Consider the following 19,708-nt stretch of genomic DNA (forward strand, 5'->3'; position numbering starts at 1 on the left):
CACAAATATCTAAAATATCTATTTTCCCATTTTTTTAAAAAAAAGCTCTAAAATTTTTCATATCTAATAAGTGTAAAAACCACGAAAACTGCTAATACAAAACGTCACCAGGTAAAAGCTGTTGAGGTCCTACAGAAGTCAATGGGAGCTACATTTATCCTATTAGACCGTTTTAAATCAGTCTGGATTTAGAGGTTTAAGGATTTCTTTTCGCTAGGAAATATCCGAAAAACTAAGATTTTTAAGATTTTCAAGGAATTCGAATTTTTTAGTGCATCACTCAGTGTAATTTCCTTTCGTACTTTTTGGATCTTTCAATAAATGTCATGACATTCCTAGTTTTAGAGAAGCGAGTTTAGCCAAAAACCTCTAAAACCACTAAAATCTGACTTTTGGATAAATAGGCCTCCACATATTTCTCATCCCTTGTTAGCTTAATTATTAGGGATGGGCGAATTTGACCCGTTTCGTAAAAAATTCGCCGCCAGCGAAATGTCGCAGCCTATGGGCGTCAAAAATGTTTTGTTTTTTTTTTTGACGCACAACGCAACGCCATACAAGTCTATGGGCGTTATTTCTGCGGTGAAACAAGGCGGAAAAATTCACCCATCCCTATTAATTATACATGTGTGCATTAAAACATATCATTTATGTATGTAGAAATATCTGTTCCCTTATTATGTACATGTGTAGTGAATTTAACAGAGGAAACATTCTATCATTTTTCTTTTTATTAAAATCATAACCTAGTTGAGGAAGACAAAGAGAAAAAAAGAAGATGTTTACAGTGTCATACGCGACATGGACAAAGACAATAAATACAATTTACAGTTCCCATGATTTTTGTCAATTATATGCAGAAGGGTCTGTAATATATATCATATTCCCTTATATTAAAAGCCACCAAAGCTATACAGGTCACTGAATCCTCTGGTTTTGTCTAACACAGATTAGAGGGCTCATTTATCACCCATGTGGAAGGGTACAAAGTGCAAGCCATGGCACAGGCCTTTCCACTAAGAAGTGGTTCAGCCCTATGGCCAATGGCAAGGATAGGGCAAGCAGCAGAGAGAAGGTTTGCAAGGGCTTTCTGAATGAGAACTAGGGAGCGTGGTTTTGTACTCTAACACTTGCAGCTAGAGAATTTAGAAATCACCTGTGTATTAGATGACTTTGAGCCATAACCATATAAAATAAGCAGATGGTATGCTAAATGCCTTTATGAAGCGACTTTTCATATTCTTTATTTCTATTTCAATTGTCGATCTATGAGATCAAAAAAATATAAGCAGGGAATTAAACTGCTCCCTTTGGATATTGGAAGTAAAGGAGGAATTCAATGACCATAAAATAGGGTGACGTATGTGATACAGATTATATATAACAGTAGGTTCAATTATTTCGTACACAGTTAAAAAGTTAAACACAAGACACCATAAAGCATCACTGTGCAACAGGAATAATGGAAAGAATATTAGCTCACTGTGTTAACAAGTTAGGCAGCTACTGGTTGGGGAGCAAAGCTGCTGACTATGGGGGGTGAATTAAGTGCGAAGGAAAGATACAGAAGATATTGCCAATACATTAACCACAATAGTGCAAGATAGAACTATATATTTATTCTGTAGAATGCTTTACCATACCTGAGTAAACAGCTCTAGAAGCTCTCTCTGTTTGTTTAGGATAGCAGCTGCCATATTAGTTTGGTGTGACATCACTTCCTGACTGAGTCTCTCCCTCATAGCTCTGGGCTCAGATTACAGCAGGGAGGGGAGTAGGGAAGCAAACTGAGCATGCTCAAGCCCGTGCCCTGGAGGTTTAAGATGCAATATAGGGAAGTCTGATACACAATAGAAAGAAAGAAATCTGGTGTTTATTTTGACAGAGGATTTAGAGCAGCATTACTTTGAGGGTTTACTGGTGTATTTAAATAGACCTTTCTGATAAAGCTAACTTAGTTTTAACCTTACCTTCTCCATTAAACACTAATTTTCACTATGCAAGCAATAATGCTGAAGCTTTGGTCACTGCACATCCCAGCATAAAACACTGTATTCTTGAGACCACTGGAATATCCTTATACTCACAAAGGCACTTACAGTCAATTAAGGGGACGGAAATTGGGTCCACATTGGGTCTAACTTACACCCTAGAAGGAACTGCTATTCTAGATAAGCCTTATGGCTTACACAACCAATCCTTTTGCTCAGCTTGCGGATCAAGCACTATTCGCTGCACCAAGTTCTCACTTTAGTGAGGCCAGACGCACTTCCAGGGGTTGGACTGTGGGGGAGTAAGACATTTCCCCAGCTTCTCACATCCATGAGGAGACCAGTTCTATTAGATAAAAGAGAATAGTACACCAGAGCATAAAAAACAGGATAGTAAATTGTAGTTTAACTTTTAACTACACACATTCGTCTCTAACATGCTGCATACTTAAATATAGTACTGGTAAATGATTTTAAATACATAAGGACGCAGACTATTCACTGAATATAAATAAATACATATTATATATATATATATATATATATATATATATATATCTTTCATCATGCTAAATATATGGGGTATTAGCACTTTTTTTACTTTTTTTTTATTCTTATGCTTTTTTTGATCATTTGCTATTATAAACTATTCAATAATCCTTTGAGCCCCCTACCTTACAACATCTGTCTTAAAAAACATCTGTCTTTAAAAATGGCAGCCCTGTGATTGAGACCAATGTCCAGATCAGGAGACACTATCCCAAGAAATGCTCCATGTAGGGAAATGTCAGCCTATGTAAAATGACTAGAGGTAAACAGTTATGACCACCATATGGGGTTATTTTGATGTGGTATGGGGCTTGCCAATGTTATGATCAGAATTTTGTAACTAGAAACCCCTGTTTTTGAAAGTATAAGTACTTGCATAGATATTAAATTACTAGTGAGACGGTACCAGGGAATGTGCATTGATCAATCCCATGTCTTCTGTATGCTTTTAGCCAATTTGGCCAGATCAGTTGCACTTCCATTGTACTTTTATATTTTACTTGAAGTGCTCCCATAACTCCCTCTTTTGTGTCATTTACAAAGGTCCAAGCCTCAAGTGTTAGCGCACTAAAAGGAGCACAACCATACCCCTTAGTGCTCATTAAACTCAGCACTTGCTTTTGGAGCCTTAAATATTTGAAACAGTGCAGCCCTGGTAGACACAAGGTTGTCCTATCTTTACCTCTTGTCATAGGGCAGGTAGCAAGAATATGGCCCCTGCCAATGCTCCATAATTTGAATGTATGTGAGCACTGTAAAGTAAATGTGTTTATACAACTAAATCACATTAAATACATACATAGAACATATGGAGTTACATACATCACAACCAATACGGTACAAAAGGTGAGGAAGGCCCTGTGTAAAAGAGCTTACAATCTAAAGGGAAGGGAATAAGACACAAGGTGTGGGAGTGGGCAAGATCAGAATTAATGGGTGAGAGAGATTTGGTACTGTATGTGGTATTGCATTTGGTAGTTAAGCAGAGTGAGGGTAGGCCTCTCTAAAGAAGTGCGTTTTAAGAGATCTTATGAAAAGCAGGTTGGGAAAAAGACGGACAGACCGTGGGAGAGAATTCCAGAGGAGGGGTGCAGCCCTTGCAAAGTCTTGAATGGGAGCATGTGAGGAGGTAATGAGAGAAGAGTTGAGTAGCAGGTCAGTAGAGGAGCGTAGTAAGCAAGTGGGTGAGTATATAGAGATGAGATCAGAGATGTAGGGTGGGGCAGAGTTATGAAGTGCTTTGAATTTTATTCTGAAAGGTAGCGGAAGCCAGTGTAGGGATTGGCAGAGTGGCATGGCAGAGTAGGAGCGGTTGCTGAGGTTTATGATCCTGGCGGCAGTGTTCATTATGGACTGGAGAGGTGACAGTCTCTGGAGGGGAAGGCCAATTAAAAGAGAGTTACAGTAGTCTAGACGTGATATGACGAGAGAGTGAATAAGAATTTTGGCAGCATCTTGGGTGATACATGATCGTATTTTGGATATGTTCCTTAGGTGGAAGTGACATGATTTAATAAGTGACTGGATATGAGGAGTGAAGGACAGGGTAGAATCTAGGATAACCCCAAGGCACCGGGGAGATGGTGGAATTGTTAGCTATGATGGATACTTCTGGGATGTTTATGGTGTTGGAGGTAAGAGAACCATTTCAGTTTTAGAGAGGTTTAATTTAAGGTAGCGTTGCGACAAGTTAAGAGGTAGGATTAGGGACACCTATGTGCCTCCCCCCAGCCTGCTCCTTATGAATGCAAAGCTGCTGAGCTGTATTTGCACTCCATTCTGCAGAGTAAAGATTTGTACCCACGGTGTAAAATGTTGGGCAGTTTGTATCCCTTTTTGCACCCTGACCTGCACTCTGTAAATAAACCCCCAAAGAGCTCAACAATTAAGGCAGAGATAAAGTGCACTAATAAATCATAAAAAGAACTTTGCATAACACAGGCCTCTATGGGAGGATGGCACAAAATATATCATAACTCAAACAAAACATGTGAAAGCACTTCTGGCTTTGGAAAAAAAGCACAGTGACCAACATAGGTAATATAATTGCAGCATTAAGTGGTTAATATAGGCAATTATAGAACTGGGACTTACAGACATTTCCATTCACATAAGGCTACACTGTGCAGCGTTCTTGTAGATTGATATGCCTGTATCTACATAATAACTTATTGTATTCCTCCATCTCTGCAGGTTTTACACTGCCTGTGTGGTACTAGGCATTGAAGATTTACATCGGAACAATATATGTGATGCTTACGTACCAAGTGAGAATAATGTCCAGATTATCAGCCTGAATTGGGAAATCACTGCCATACCTATAATGCGGTACCAGTCGCATATCATGGGGCTGCTATTCATCTGCAGGGACTTGGCACCTTGTTAAATAGATAAAAAATGGGTGGCATAAAGAGGCCCCGCAGGACATCAAGCCCAGAAACTGACATTGACCCTCTAACTTGAAAAATATATTGCTTTTACTGGCAGCTAGCCTTCTAAGGAGTCTTATTTGGCTTCCTTGTGATCAACATTCAAGGGATTTGTAAGTTATGGAAGTCATATTATATGAAAAAATACTGAAGTATTTTAAGAGTCTGTGCAGCCACTGAGCAGGAAATAAAAATTCCTAGTTCTACACTTGCCCTGTATTGCCCACTAGATGGTACTCTACAACCATTTAAATTCAATTTCATTCCATTCAAGCACAGACATAAATGATCTACAAATAGATTATGCACACCATACCAGTTCCTAAGAATCAATATATGAAAAAGAGTTAAATGGATAAAAATAATGGCTTATTATGCCAAATGTTGGTCATAAGGAAGACTGCTAGTAGAGAAAGTTCTAGGTAAGACATTCTGACTGTGAGAGTATATGTGAGGGAGTAAGCAGGGAAGAGGCTCATGTACTTGTTTTATGTAAAATGAGCTTAAACGGGATTCTGTCATGATTTTTATGATAAAGTTTTTATTTCTAAATTACACTGCTTACACTGCAAATAATTCACTTCTACAATTTACTGTAAAATGTAATTCTTGAACCATCTAGTGTATTTTTTAGTTGTAATACTGGTGTGTAGGCAGCCATCTCAGGTCATTTTGCCTGGTCATGTGATTTCAGAAAGAGCCAGCACTTTAGTATGTAACTGCTTTCTGGCAGGTTGTTGTTTCTCCTACTGTAACTGAATGTGTCGCAGTGGGACCTGGATTTTACTGTTGAGTGCTGTTCTTAGATCTACCAGGCAGCTGTTATCTTGTGTTAGGGTGCTGCTATCTGGTTACCTTCCCATTGTTCTATTGTTAGGCTGCAGGGGGTAAAGGGAGGGGGTGATATCAGTCCAACTTGCAGTACAGCAATAAACAGTGACTGAGGTTTATCAGAGCACAAGTCACTTGACTGGAGGCAGATGGGAAACTGACAATATGTCTAGCCTCATGTCAGATTTCAACAGAGCCTGGTTTGTCATGCTAGGCCACATGATCTTTGCTTACACACTAATAGGAATAAGAAAAAAAATATTGTGTATCAACTCTCCTGTTTTGCAGAAGCCTGTGTGTGGACATATTTACGTCTTCTGCCCAGGTTTCAACCTTGTACCAGATTAATTTGTTCCATACCCAATGTGTCTGCACAATATATTGATACTACATTTTAAAAAATATTCCACACATTACCAAGAAAAAACAGAAGAGGGAGTAGCAGTTGTTACGGCAAAAATTCCACGCGTTATTTAAAGAAGGTACTCACCATAACCGCCAAGTCACACACGTTAAGCTGTGGTTCTCCTGGGACCATAGAATCCCTGTGCTGTTGGACCACAGAGGAAATCCTGTTTACTGCATCCTCATACTCGGTACTTAGTACACTGCAAAAAAGACCAACATGCAAGAAAAGAAAGATATATAAGCCTCTGAACTGATTTAAGCCTACATTATTAGGTATTAGAGAAAGATTTCTGCCTAATTATTACAGTAATTCAAAACATACAGAGACCACAGGTATTTCTTCCACAATGAAAAAAAAAAAGAATGCTGGTTCATATTTAGGTAAGTGACAAAATATTAGACAATGCACCAGTGCTGAATAAAAGCAACATGGGCTGCTGTGGGAGATCCTACTGACTTCTGCTCCCCCCTTCTCTGAGACCTGCTGAATATTCCCCTGGGCTGGGAGCACAGGTGTGCAGTGTATTTGCTTCATTTACTCTAATTGCCACTTTGGAGATTTGGAGGTTCCGGTGTACGGAGCAGCTGTGATACATGTCACCAAGGTCACATTCCTGATTCTGAGAATACCTGTGGGACAGGGGAATCTGGCTGCATGTCACATAGCACAGACCATGTACCAAGGGTCCCATTCATACCTGCCTGATGACTTTCACCATAAAATGAGGGCAATTAGACTGACTGTGTACAAGATGTCAGCAAACTAGCAATGAGGACCTGATCCCTTTCCCAGTTAGTGCCTTTTTCTGTCATTATGTTACAAAATCCTGTGTTATCACTACATAAGCAAGAGAAATAGTATAAGCACTGACCTTATAGAGTACTTCTCCCCAGGGTCCCTTCCCAGGTGAAACAGGAGAGGATTAATACTGTGCTCTACTTGCATATGTGTTGTTACTCCAGTAATATTCTGTCCTGGACAAAAATTAATTCCCTGCAATGATATCATTCATACAAGTTAATTTAGATCAAGAATTAGGCACATATTTACACAATACATATTTACATGGTTTAAGAGCAAAGTTACATTGCTACTGGTGACAGTAAAATGTATAGAAGAGCAGGTGTACAGAGCTGTGGAGTCGGAGTATAATGTCGGATAAGCCCTGGCAATACAATTGTGTTTTAACTGTTATCTGCTGTGTAACCCGTGTTTTTTCTCCAGCTTGAATGGCTGCTCCCACGACTACACAACAGCTTGTTTATATAAACTATAGTAGTCTTTCTGAAGCAAACACACGGCTTTTACCAGTGCAGAGCAACAGTACAGTATATTTTAATTACTTTAATACCCTTTCTGGTATCAGAGGAGTTGGAGGTACCGTAAACTGAGGAGTCAGAGTCGAAAGATTTATGTACCGACTCCACAGCCCTGCAGGTGTAGTGCATTGAATGTGGTAGGCCATCTGGGGTAGTCCAGCTAATGATACCCTGCAGATTCAAAGTAGAGTGCTCTGTGCTGTAATATTCATCAGGATCAATACGCAGAGTGCCATGAATTTCCAGAGCCCAGGCTCCATGCAGAGAGAATGGACAAGTTGCACTGCACTGATTACCCCAAAACAACGCATGGAACACGCCTGGAAACCCCTGATAAATGAACAATTTAATCAATTAACAATTATCTGTATTCTAATCTCATGTGTTTACTGGATACTCAAATTACATGCAATTGGAACTAAAGCCACATTATGTTTTTTTTGTAGTCTTGTTGCAGACATGGTGTTGCTGTAGTTGACTTCCGAGGTAAAGCAGCCCAGTGCAGCTCAGCAATTACACCCCATTCACTGCCTGATTCTGAGTATCCTGGTGTTGTTTCCCACCAGCGAAAAGGTGAGCAAGGTTGAAATAAGATGTTTATCTTACAATGCAAAGGGGATGTTTTACTTGAGACAGCATAGAGATGAAAAGGGATTGGCTGCTGTAGCTGGATGGCTTTCCACACATGCCAGTGGCTGGGGGGTTACTGGCAGTCTAAATTGTAAATCCTGATCATGATCTTATCAAAAACAAGTTGCTCTCAATACTCAGCTGAGAAGCAGCCCACTGAGGGATAGTTGGTTAGTGTGGTTAAAACAAAACAGTCAACCCTCTCACTCTTTACACGGCTAGCTAAAAACTGTTACAATGAATGTTCAATTAACTTTAGTCCATCCTAACACTAAGGCCGTCATCACGTCTCCTTTCAGGTATGAGTGCTAGACAAGGAAAAGGCTTGTAGCAATATTGTGGGGTGTAATTGCTTAGCTTGTTATGACAGGCTGCTCACAAGTAAAGTCCAGGAACTTGGTTGACTGCCTGAATCTTGTGGCAATAACCTAGCCACAAAATCTAAGTCACTGAAAAGTGCAATCATATTCAGCATTTTGGGTATGTTATCCCTGCAATATTTCAAAGTAAAAGTGAAATTGATTAAAGGCTATATTGCATTGCCATAATGATGAATTCATTACAGTCTGAACGCAAAACACCATATCTCCAATCCCATTGGATTAAATGGGATTTCATTCATCCCTTGCTATCCCTTTGCACTAGAATTGTCCCAATGACACAGTAAGAGCTTCAGTGGAATTAATAACAGAACATTAACACTTCATAAAACAAACCCAAGAGACACCTTGAACATGGATTTCTATACAGACGAGGGGTGACAATCCTACAAAATCTTATCTGCACTGCTCCCTGCCTTATTAGATACCACAGCAGAGGATCAGGAGCCGGGGAGCTTCGTGCATTTCCCTTTTACAGCCTGCTCCAGAGAAGAAAGAGCAAATGAGGTCTCAATGAGATTCACATCTTGGCCCCTGGAGATAAATTGCTCCATTGATTCTGTGTCAGTACGAAGACTTATCTAGACAGATCTCATATTATCCCCTGGAGCATTTTACGATTTATACAATAGGCCTAATCAGCAGAGTGGAATGATGGGCACACGTGCGTAGATCAGAGCAGAATCCTCTACTATTTAACAACTTACTCAGATATGATAAAAAAGATTAAAGAGATCCTATCAGTTAGCTCTGCAAACTATGATAAAGGAACAAGTAGCAATCTGGAGCATTTTGGCCGTTGCATTTTTTCCATGATAAGAGGCAAAATCATCCAGTCATTTATCTTCTGCCAGAAATACTATATATATCACCCCAAATTTAACCCTTAAGGTGAAAGCAAACAAGACATTCTTCACAATTTTACTCCAAGGGCTGTGGCGCTGGGATATTTTTGTCACCAGAACTTAATCCGCTCCAGCAAGGGTGACAAAATGCCTGGAGTTCCTTTTCCACCAACATTACTGTAAACTGGCAGTGGGAAGACATATGCATCGAGTAATAGCCCAAAGTCGCCCAACAAGGTATGATTTGGCTGCAATGGAAAGCATATATATGTAATGCAAATGTTTTCCCACAGGAGATTTACATTGGGAACTTTGGAAGTTTTGTCACTCAAGCTGGAGCAGATTAAGAAGGGGCACAAAATATCCTTGGGCATATTTATTAACCAACCAATCAGATGTGTCAGTATATAGGAGTAAAGACTGCAGGTCACTTGTTCTGGTTTATAATGCCTGTTTTAGTCGGTCACTAAAGACCAAAGCTAAGAGACAAGAGAAGGGTCCATGTGAAACCACTGGATAGGAGCAGCAAAGGCTACAATTCACCTGGGACAGTTCTTCCCACGAATTACTCCAAGTCCAGTAATGAGCCTTGTGCTGTCCTAGTCTGACTGCCATCAGCTCGTTGCCACGGTAATAGAATATTGGTCTGTAGCGAGAGAGAGAGAGATAATGAGATAGAAACTCCCCTGCCAGAGGACTTGCATTAACCCCTACAAAGATCAACAGCAGCAACCTGATCACAGATTGGCCAAAATGAGTGATGAATATAAGAGCGTGCTGGCTTGCAGTATTGTCAGCTTTTGGAGGCTGATGATGCAATATCTTCAATAAAAGACTAAGAGGACTATGCCCAAATAGATTTCTTGTGTGTATGTGTTGTACCGTGGGTTACCACCAACCAAATGGTAATGTGCGAGCTGTTAACCTTTCAGTCTCTTTGCTCTCTAGGATCACTGGTGACAGGTCAATGCCATCAATAGCTCTATCCCTTGGTATTTCTAGTCCAGCGAGAGATAGGCTAGTGGTGAAGAGATCCATGATGCTGCCCAGCTGATAGCTCACCTATAGTTAAAAAAATGTTGATCAGTGGAAAGTACAGAATCCCTACCACAATACAATACAATACAGAGTGGGGAACCTGGAAAGAGGCAGAACCAATAATTAAGTGATGCCAAGGTTTTTTTTTTTTTTTATGAACTAGAAAAGTTTCCATAGTCTGGACTGGGCAGTTTGCCCAAGCACTCCCTGTTTTGGCTATTGCCACTTGTGGAACACATAGGAGGATATTCAGAAAAAGACAGAGTTTATGAGGTGTTCCTTATATGTTCATTTTTTTAAAGAACATACAGAATAAAATGTAATAAGAAAGATCCAAATATCTGGGACACGCCTTTAAAAAAAAAAAACACGCCTAACATTTTGCATGTTTTCTCCTATTTTTTGGCACTAATATGGGGCAAAATAAAGTGGAGTTATGAAAACCATGGCAGAAATGAAGAGCCTTGCTACTTTTTTTTAAAATTTTTAAAATGTAACTTTATCTTTTGGAATTCACCCAATGGAACGAATATTTCCAGCTGACTGCTAAAGTATATAACATCCATTAATGCTACATAATGATGATGCCGCAGCAGCAGTACATTGCCTGTGAATTTGGTTATTATAATTTGGTGCTCAAACATTTCTGCGGTTAGGTTGTGGGCCACAACATTTATAAAGTTGGATAGCTCTGCTTTAACATATCCATTCTGTCCCCATTGAAGTTTGGGGAAAACAGCTGCTCCGTGCTGCCTTTCCTACAAACCTTGCAGGCAGAAGATTTTCTCTTTATCACCTTGCTTTCCAGAGACAATGAACCTTTTGTATGGAACTGCCAGTATCAGCACAGGCACGCAGATCTACACAGAAAGGTACTTCTGTTTTTTCTTTCCTCTGAAGCAAGAGGACAAAGTAGATACTTGTTTTCAAAATACCCTTTGCTGCCAGTGCGGTATAGAGTAAAGGTGGCCATACACTGTAATATTCGCTTGTTTGGCGAGGTTTCCAAACAAGCGAATCTTTCCTCCAACAAGCCCACCTTGGATGGGTGATATCGTGGTAATGCGATTGTTTGGCGTGAGGACTGCATCAGTGAGCTGTTGCAGAAAAATCAAGCCTGCCCAATCGACATCTGGCCAATTTTTGGTCAGATATCGATTGGGAGGACATGTCAGAAGGCCCCATACACGGCAGATAAGCTGACGAATCAATATAAAGGACTCAAATCAGCAACTTAAATTTGCTTGTGTATGGGGCCCTTAAGAAAAGCTAATTGTAGTGAATATTTCTTTCTTTAATGTAATTGTACACCTACTACACCTATTAAGAGTAGGTTACCTATTTCCATGCCAGAATGTGTCATTCTAGTGCTAAAGAAACAGCCAAAGTCCAAATGATTTTTGCCTGAAAGAGATTCACATCAGGGTGCAACTATTCAGACATGTGACAGTGACCAGTGCTGCCACAGAGCTACAGAGCCATCACCCCCAAGAGGAGAACATTACTCAAAAACATTGTCACAAAGTGACATGCCAATATATTTAAAAAAAATCCTTGAATATATTCTTGACATTCAGGAGAATTTTATAAAATAGGAGAAATATTGAAATGCTGCACCCATTTTTTTTTTATTTTTATTGAAATAAAAAGAGCAAAATAAAATAAACAGCAGTTTCCAAGACAGATCCTGATATGAAAGGTATTGCTAAGTTAACAACAGTACATAGAGAATGCGTAGACAGATAAAAGGCTAAGAGTACCACATTATCCTTGAAGTGATACAGAGAGAAATATCCAGTCCAAACAAAACTCCATGGGGCCCGAATATGGGCAAAGTTAATCTAAGTGCCCCATGTTTTCTATGGTAAGCTTAGTTAACCAGTTGCCACCAGGAAGAACATATTAGGGAGAGTTGCATACATCCAGTTCACAACAATATATTTCCTGGTATAAAATAGCAGGTACGTGTTCTGGGCATAGTTGACAGTTATATCATAATCTAGGATACCCAGGAGACAAGGTTTTAGGGATAATATGTGTGGGAAAGACAAGTCATTCACCAAAACCACTGTTGAACATAGTGCAAACCTTGTACATACTGTTTAAAGCTGTTATGTTATAGGGTCTGAATATTTATACTTGTTTCTTTAGGTTTATTTTACTGCATGATTCTTTAGTTTTAGACAATGTACATTTAGACTGATGAAAGCAACAAGGACAGAGACGTTTTTGCTCACCTGACCTGGAGCCACATGCCCTGGCCACCATGCGATACCTGGCACTCGCATGCCACCCTCAAATGTTGTCTGCTTTCCACATAAGAACGGACCATTACTGCCACCTGCAAAAATAAGCGTATGTGATACCTTTGAAGAGCTCCAGCCCAAAGAGATTTACAAAAAAAGGCTGGTGTTTCTTACCTTGCATTGGTGCAGAAATAAGAGCAGCCCCATTGTCAGATGTAAAGAATACAAATGTATCTTTAGCTATGCCCGTCAGGTTTAGCAGGTTCAGTATCTTCCCAATACTGAAATCAATCTCTCGCACTGCATCGCCGTACCTTATTGGGGTGGGGGTAGAGTTCAGGCTCTTTCAAGGGGTGTGTAAATGCATGAGATATATAGATAGAACAAACAGCACATTCATTTAAATATAGTTCTACAAATGTCATCCTGCAATTCACATGCATTAAAGGCAGAATGAAGTCTTGCCATCAGTACATGGTTATAATTAGGAATGTAGCAAATGCATAAACTTTGTACTCTGTAAAACGGGGATCCCCAACCTTTTTTTTTATCCATGAGTCACATTTGAATGTAAAAAGAGTTGGGGAGCAACACAAGCATGCAAAATAATTTATAGGTAATGCGACATAGGGCACTGATTGGCTATTTAGTAGCCCCTATGTGGACTGGCAGCTTACAAGAGGCTCTATTTGGCAGTCCACCTGGTTTTTATGCAGCCAAAATTGCCTCCAAGCCAGGATTAAAAAAATAGCACCTGCTGTGAGGCCTGTAGGAGCAACATTAAATGGGTTGGTGAGCAACATGTTGTCCAGAGTGTTAAAGTCACATGAATTTAGATTATCAGTGAAATGAATCTGAACTCTGAGCATTCCAGTCCCAACTAATTTAAATAACGCAACCTTATAAACAAGGCTCTGTACTAGGTCCCTTGCTTTTCAACTTGTTTATTAATGACCTGGAGGTGGGCATTGAAAGTACGGTTTCTATTTTTGCAGATGATACTAAATTGTGCAGAACTATAGGTTCCATGCAGGATGCTGCCACTTTGCAAAGTGATCTGTCTAAACTGGAAAACTGGGCAGCAAACTGGAAAATGAGGTTCAATGTTGATAAATGCAAGGTTATGCACTTTGGCAAAAATAATATAAATGCAAGTTATACACTAAATGGCAATGTGTTGGGAGTTTCCTTAAATGAAAAGGATCTAGGGGTCTTTGTAGATAACACGTTGTCTAATTCTGGGCAGTGTCATTCTGTGGCTACTAAAGCAAATAAAGTTCTGTCTTGCATAAAAAAGGGCATTAACTCAAGGGATGAAAACATAATTATGCCTCTTTATAGGTCCCTGGTAAGGCCTCATCTGGAGTATGCAGTTCACTTTTGGACTCCAGTCCTTAAGAGGGATATAAATGAGCTGGAGAGAGTGCAGAGACGTGCAACTAAATTGGTTAGAGGGACGGAAGACTTAAATTATGAGGGTAGACTGTCATGGTTGGGGTTGTTTTCTCTGGAAAAAAGGCGCTTGCGAGGGGACATGATTACACTTTACAAGTACATTAGAGGACATTATAGACAAATGGCAGGGGACCTTTTTACCCATAAAGTGGATCACCGTACCAGAGGCCACCCCTTTAGACTAGAAGAAAAGAACTTTCATTTGAAGCAACGTAGAGGGTTCTTCACAGTCAGGACAGTGAGGTTGTGGAATGCACTGCCGGGTGATGTTGTGATGGCTGATTCAGTTAATGCCTTTAAGAATGGCTTGGATGATTTTTTGGACAGACATAATATCAAAGGCTATTGTGATACTAAACTCTATAGCTAGTATAGGTATGGGTATATAGAATTTTAATTAAAAGTAGGGAGGGGTGTGTGTATGGATGCTGGGTTTTCATTTGGAGGGATTGAACTTGATGGACTTTGTCTTTTTTCAACCCAATTTAACTATGTAACTACTATGTAACTATGTAAGCCTTTACTTGTTTTAGTAAACGATTTTGTTTGTGTAAATACCATATAGAAAGCTGGGATGCAAAAGAAAAACCTGGAGTAGAAATCTTACAGGCCTCTGTTGCTAGTTCCAAGGAAGGGACGGGATGCATACACGGGTGCGTGGGTGGCATCAATAGACCAGTAGAGAAAGAATGGCTGCTGTGCCACTGCTTGACTGTAAATGAATTCCAGGGCTTCCTTTGAATGTAGATAAGAGTTAGATATTAGTATATAGCTAAAACAACTTTCATTTTACTAAAGGACTCTCATCCCTGTAATGGAAGAGAAACAGCAACAGCACGTTGTCTGAGGATCAATTATATTTACTGCTAAATCTATGGTGGTGTTTGATCCTAAGTTATTTGTATAAAATACCTGCAAGTAGATCTGGGTCAGATTTGACTCTCCAGTTTTATGATTGATGTTAAATTCTTCATAGTATCTTTAAATGGGAAAGAAATATTAACCACAAATTGTGTGATCACAATGAAAGTTACTGTTATTTAACATTTAGAGAAAGTGCAGTAAAGATGAAATATTATGTCAATACCTGCCCACCATGTTCCAGTCTCTGTACAATGGGATGTTTGGTATTTGCTTATTGTCATAAGGTCCAAAATGACAGTTGGCAGATCCAAACCATTCATCAAATCCATGCCTCAAAGGATGGTAACTAGGTCTGTGTCCCAGATGCCTGCAAAGCAAAACAAGCCAGTTACTAATTGTATTTGGTAATGTAATGTTTGTAAACTTTGTGATCCAAAGTTTCACAATAAAATTGGTTGTCAAAATCACATTCTATTAGAGGTACATTGAGTTTGGTTCAGAATTTTGCCAAATCCCAGTGCTTCTTGCTAGAGTGTATAGCCACACCAAATCTGCACCCTTAGAGGCAGATTTACTAAGGTTTGAATGGTAAATTAGACTTTTCGAAAAAAAAATTGGTAAAAAACAATTTTGAATTTAAAACCACCAACTCCAATTTGAATGTGATATTTATTACAGCTTGACCCTGGAAACAGTTCTAATTCGACTATTCTCCAACTAAAACCTGCAGAGTTCATGTAGAGTCAATGGCAGAGGTCCCTTGAACTATCTGAAGATGTTAAGATGTTAATAGTAGTGATGAGCCAAATTATTGCCAAGTTTCACTTCGAAAACTACACCCATGGACTCCAGTGGGTGAAAAAAAATGTTGCACGTCCAAAAAAATTTATGCGCAAAAATCTAGTTTTTTTTTTAAAGGGGTAAACTCGATTCGATTGAATTTTAGACTTTGAATTTTTCATAAATAACATACCATTCGAATTGTGAATAAAATATAAAATTTATTCGAGTTTAAAAAAATTCACATTACTCTTAATTCGACCTTTGATAAATAACCCCCTTGAAGTCAAGATTCTGCTTTGATTTGGTATTCAATTGTAGCTTTGGATTGATTATTTGGCCGAATCTAGAAATTATTCTCTTTTGTTTTTAAGTCAAATATGGCAAAGTTAATTTACTTGGGTGAGCAAATTATGCAATGTGAAGTCTGGATGAAATCAAGGCAATTCCCCTGCCTTAGATTTAAAAAAGGTCAGGAAAATTTCTGCAGTTCTAACACAGAAGGCACAATACAGCACCTAGTTTTAAAGGATAAGTAAACCTTAAAAATTAGTGAATGTAAAATGGATGAGGGTGCTTTTCTAAGTACTTTTGCAATTTACATTCATTATTTATTTATTTTTAATTCCAAGATATTAAAGAATTCATGTACTGTTTACATTAATGGATTTTGTTACAATAGCGCCACCTGCTGGTCATTTCTGACCAGTCTGACCACTTAGTAATCAAGGAAGTTGTCAGAAGAAAGAAAGAGGCTGCTACTTGGTGGTCAGACTGGTTGGAAAATGACCAGGTGGCGCTATTGTAACAAAATCCATTAATGTAAACAGTACATGAATTCTTTAATATCTTGGAATTAAAAAGAAATAAATAATGAATGTACATTACAAAAGTGCTTAGAATAGCATCCTCATCAATTTTACATTCTCTGATTTTTAAGGTTTACTTATCCTTTAAATATTACCAACGCCAAGTGTAAAGTGTTACAACATGCCATTAAAATCAGAAGAGGAAAGCACTGTGAAGTTACCATTTTCCAATGATCTTATTGACATATCCAGCTTTCTTTAACAGCTCAGGGAAGAGTATCTCAGAGTCTGAAATCCCACCCACTATCTCCTGTGGAGTATAAGCTGAAGAGACAAATATATATTCGTTATTTATTCCCATAATGTCTTGAAAAGGTACAAATAAAGGCTTGCAGCAAAGTAGCATATTTAAAAATAAGAAATTGATAACAGTTATAATGTTCTGTCAGTCCTACAAAGCACACACACACACACATATATATTATATAAAGCAAGACAGGGTAATTGACTCAACAACTGCTTTGGGCAGTAAATTGCAACAGTACTTAATACAGAGATGTTTGCAGGGAACCTAGCACCCTTAGAACCTAGCAACAATTATTTCTCTTACTGGACAAACCCCACTTGTTTTATAGCCTACAATCTTTTTGGAAGATATTATATGTGTGATGCCAAGGAGAAACACTAAAGGAAAACCCTATCATGCCACATATGGTGAAGGATCAATGGAAACCAAGAAAATAATCCCAGAAATAGAAATCTCTATAATAAAAGTCCTTCTCAAATTAATTATAAAGCACAGTCATTTTTTTGTGTCATTGGCCTAAGGCTCAGCAACCAGTAGAGAGTGCAGATTCATCAGAGAGTAGTTTGATATTCCCATGAAGTGACTTTTCCTCAGCCACAAGATTAATTTTTCATACATTACCCTAACAAAAAAATCCAAAGAGGAAAAAAGCTACCCACATTCCTAGTGGAAAAACTGTGTGTTCATCTGTATTGCCTGCCAGCTAACTGTGGCTTTGCGTGCATAAGGAACATGAACAAGCATGGGCTTGTTTTCCAGGGGGGGCCAAAGTCATCAACCAAAAGCAACCTACTTTTCTAGACATGGCTGGCTTTACATAGCAGGCGTCCCTAGGCCTGCTGTCATTCGTCGCCCTGTCGCCTCCCTTTTATTCAATCACATTTTCATCATCAGGACCAGAGCAATAAGGATTGACGTACAGTAAATTTTAAAAACTATTGTATCTCCAGCGCCCCCCAAATGTTTCTGAACCAATGTGGGTGGGGTTGGGCAGCATGCCACCCCCTAAAATCCTGCCACCCTAGGCCTGGGCCTTGGTGGCCTCTACACAAATCCAGGCCTGTTTCTAGATGATATCTGTATACAGATGGTAAGGTGATTCCAGGTTTGTACAAAATAAATGTATTAGCAAAGTCCAGAGTCTTATGATTCAGTACTGTTATTCATGGGGATCCATGGTTAAATACCCATATTAAATACTTGGGAACTCTTAATGTTCCATGTGTTCTCTGTGTACCTGCTTACACATATGTGTGGGTATGGTATACAGATAAGAGAAAAGCTGAAGAACTTACTACTGGTATTTAAGGTAGTAGATATGATATAGATTTAATTACTTTAAGGTGCAGCAAAATCATTTCAATAAAAAACATTGGATTTGTGGGTCTCAAACACAGTCATGGCCCCTATGAAGAAAAAAAAAAAGACACATACCATTTCTTGCATGGCTATTGGTCGTATAGAAGCCATTCCGAATGGGGAGACGCCCAGTCAATAAGGCTGCTCTTGCTGCAAAGCAATAATAATAATAATGTGTCACAAGATGTGTAAACTTTACAGTTGGCCATATTAGAGGCATAACAATCCTATATAGTTGAATTAATTTTTAAATGTTTTTTTCTAGTAGACTGGCGGTATGGGAATCCAAATTACAGAAAGATCAGTTATCTAAAAGAACGCAGGTCCTGAGCATACTGGATAACATGTCCCATACCTGTACTGTATTGGGTATGTATGCAGCATGGAGAGAAGATGAATGAGCTTTATTAGTGTGTACTTATTATTATTATTCACTCACATGGAGAACAAAGAGGATTTGCAGTGTAAAAATTTGGAAACAACATTCCCTCTGAAGCCATCTTGTCTAGGTTCGGAGTCTCTCTAGAAGGTTCGCCAAACACACCCAGGTCTCCCCAACCCATCTGTGATAAAAAGACAGATTACGAGTTGAAAAGTGTATGGGAAGTAGGAGTAAACTAAAACAATTGACAGCAAGGGCATGTCTGCTCAGATGGGTCACATATTGCGCTGAGTATTGGGAAATGCAGAGAATTAGAGCTGCTGACAGAAAGTCAATAAAAAGCCCAGTAACATACCTTTTACAGTCTTCCACTGCAGCAGAGAAAGGCCAAAGAAGAGATTATAAAGCTAAAGCACGAGAAAGACAATATATTGGAGGTTTAAATAAAGATTATTTTTTATCCAACCAGTCAGTGGGATAAAATAGCTACACTGCCTACATGTCTAATTGAATTGCTAAAGTTTAATCTTTGTGTCAGATATATATATATATATATCTATATATAGATATATATATATATTTGCTTGAATATCTAAAATATCCAAAAACAAGTGTATGCAGTAAAAAGGCAACAAGTAGATTGCTAGCATTGTGGCTCAATAGCTCAAGGCTATTTCTTTTTTTTCAATGGATGTTGGGCAGATTTACTATAAAGTTGAAATGGAATTGCTATGAAACTAGACAACTAAATAATATTTACAGGGATTTTCCACACAGTGGCACAGAAATGAATGAAAATGGCGCCCTGAAGCACATATCATGTAGAATGATGTCTTTTTGCTATGCAGACTGCAATAAAACCCAAGTTTTGCTCACATCGTCCATCAACAGCAGAATAATGTTAGGACGGGTCACGTTCATTCCTCCAAGCACCAGGACCGGGTTCAGAAACGCCAGCGCCAGCGAACACATTATGTACAGCACCATGACTGCACCTCAGAAGTTGAAGAAAGCGACCTGACAGCAAGAATCTTATGATCTAGTCATGAGTAGAACTGTAATGCAATTCCAGCCAATCAGGTAAC

General features: G+C 38.9%; 1 protein-coding gene across 2 annotated transcripts; it reads right to left on the bottom strand.

The window, feature by feature from the left end:
- Positions 1 to 716: 716 nt before the first annotated feature.
- galns.L (galactosamine (N-acetyl)-6-sulfatase L homeolog) lies at positions 717 to 19,693 on the bottom strand. 2 transcript variants are annotated; one of them, XM_041589378.1, is made up of 15 exons: positions 19,500 to 19,579; positions 18,979 to 18,994; positions 18,681 to 18,804; positions 18,317 to 18,391; positions 16,797 to 16,899; positions 15,210 to 15,353; positions 15,035 to 15,101; positions 14,730 to 14,857; positions 12,842 to 12,981; positions 12,659 to 12,762; positions 10,309 to 10,445; positions 9,927 to 10,029; positions 7,081 to 7,202; positions 6,291 to 6,408; positions 1,868 to 2,337 (listed from the first exon to the last, which is right to left on the bottom strand). In XM_041589378.1, the coding sequence occupies exons 3-15, from the start codon at positions 18,802 to 18,804 to the stop codon at positions 2,251 to 2,253; spliced, it is 1,452 nt and encodes a 483-aa protein (XP_041445312.1). In that variant the 5' UTR covers positions 18,979 to 18,994; positions 19,500 to 19,579; the 3' UTR covers positions 1,868 to 2,250.
- Between the last annotated feature and the right edge of the window lie 15 nt (positions 19,694 to 19,708).

Source organism: Xenopus laevis, chromosome 4L (genome assembly GCF_017654675.1).
Source record: "Xenopus laevis strain J_2021 chromosome 4L, Xenopus_laevis_v10.1, whole genome shotgun sequence".
NCBI lineage: Eukaryota > Metazoa > Chordata > Amphibia > Anura > Pipidae > Xenopus > Xenopus laevis.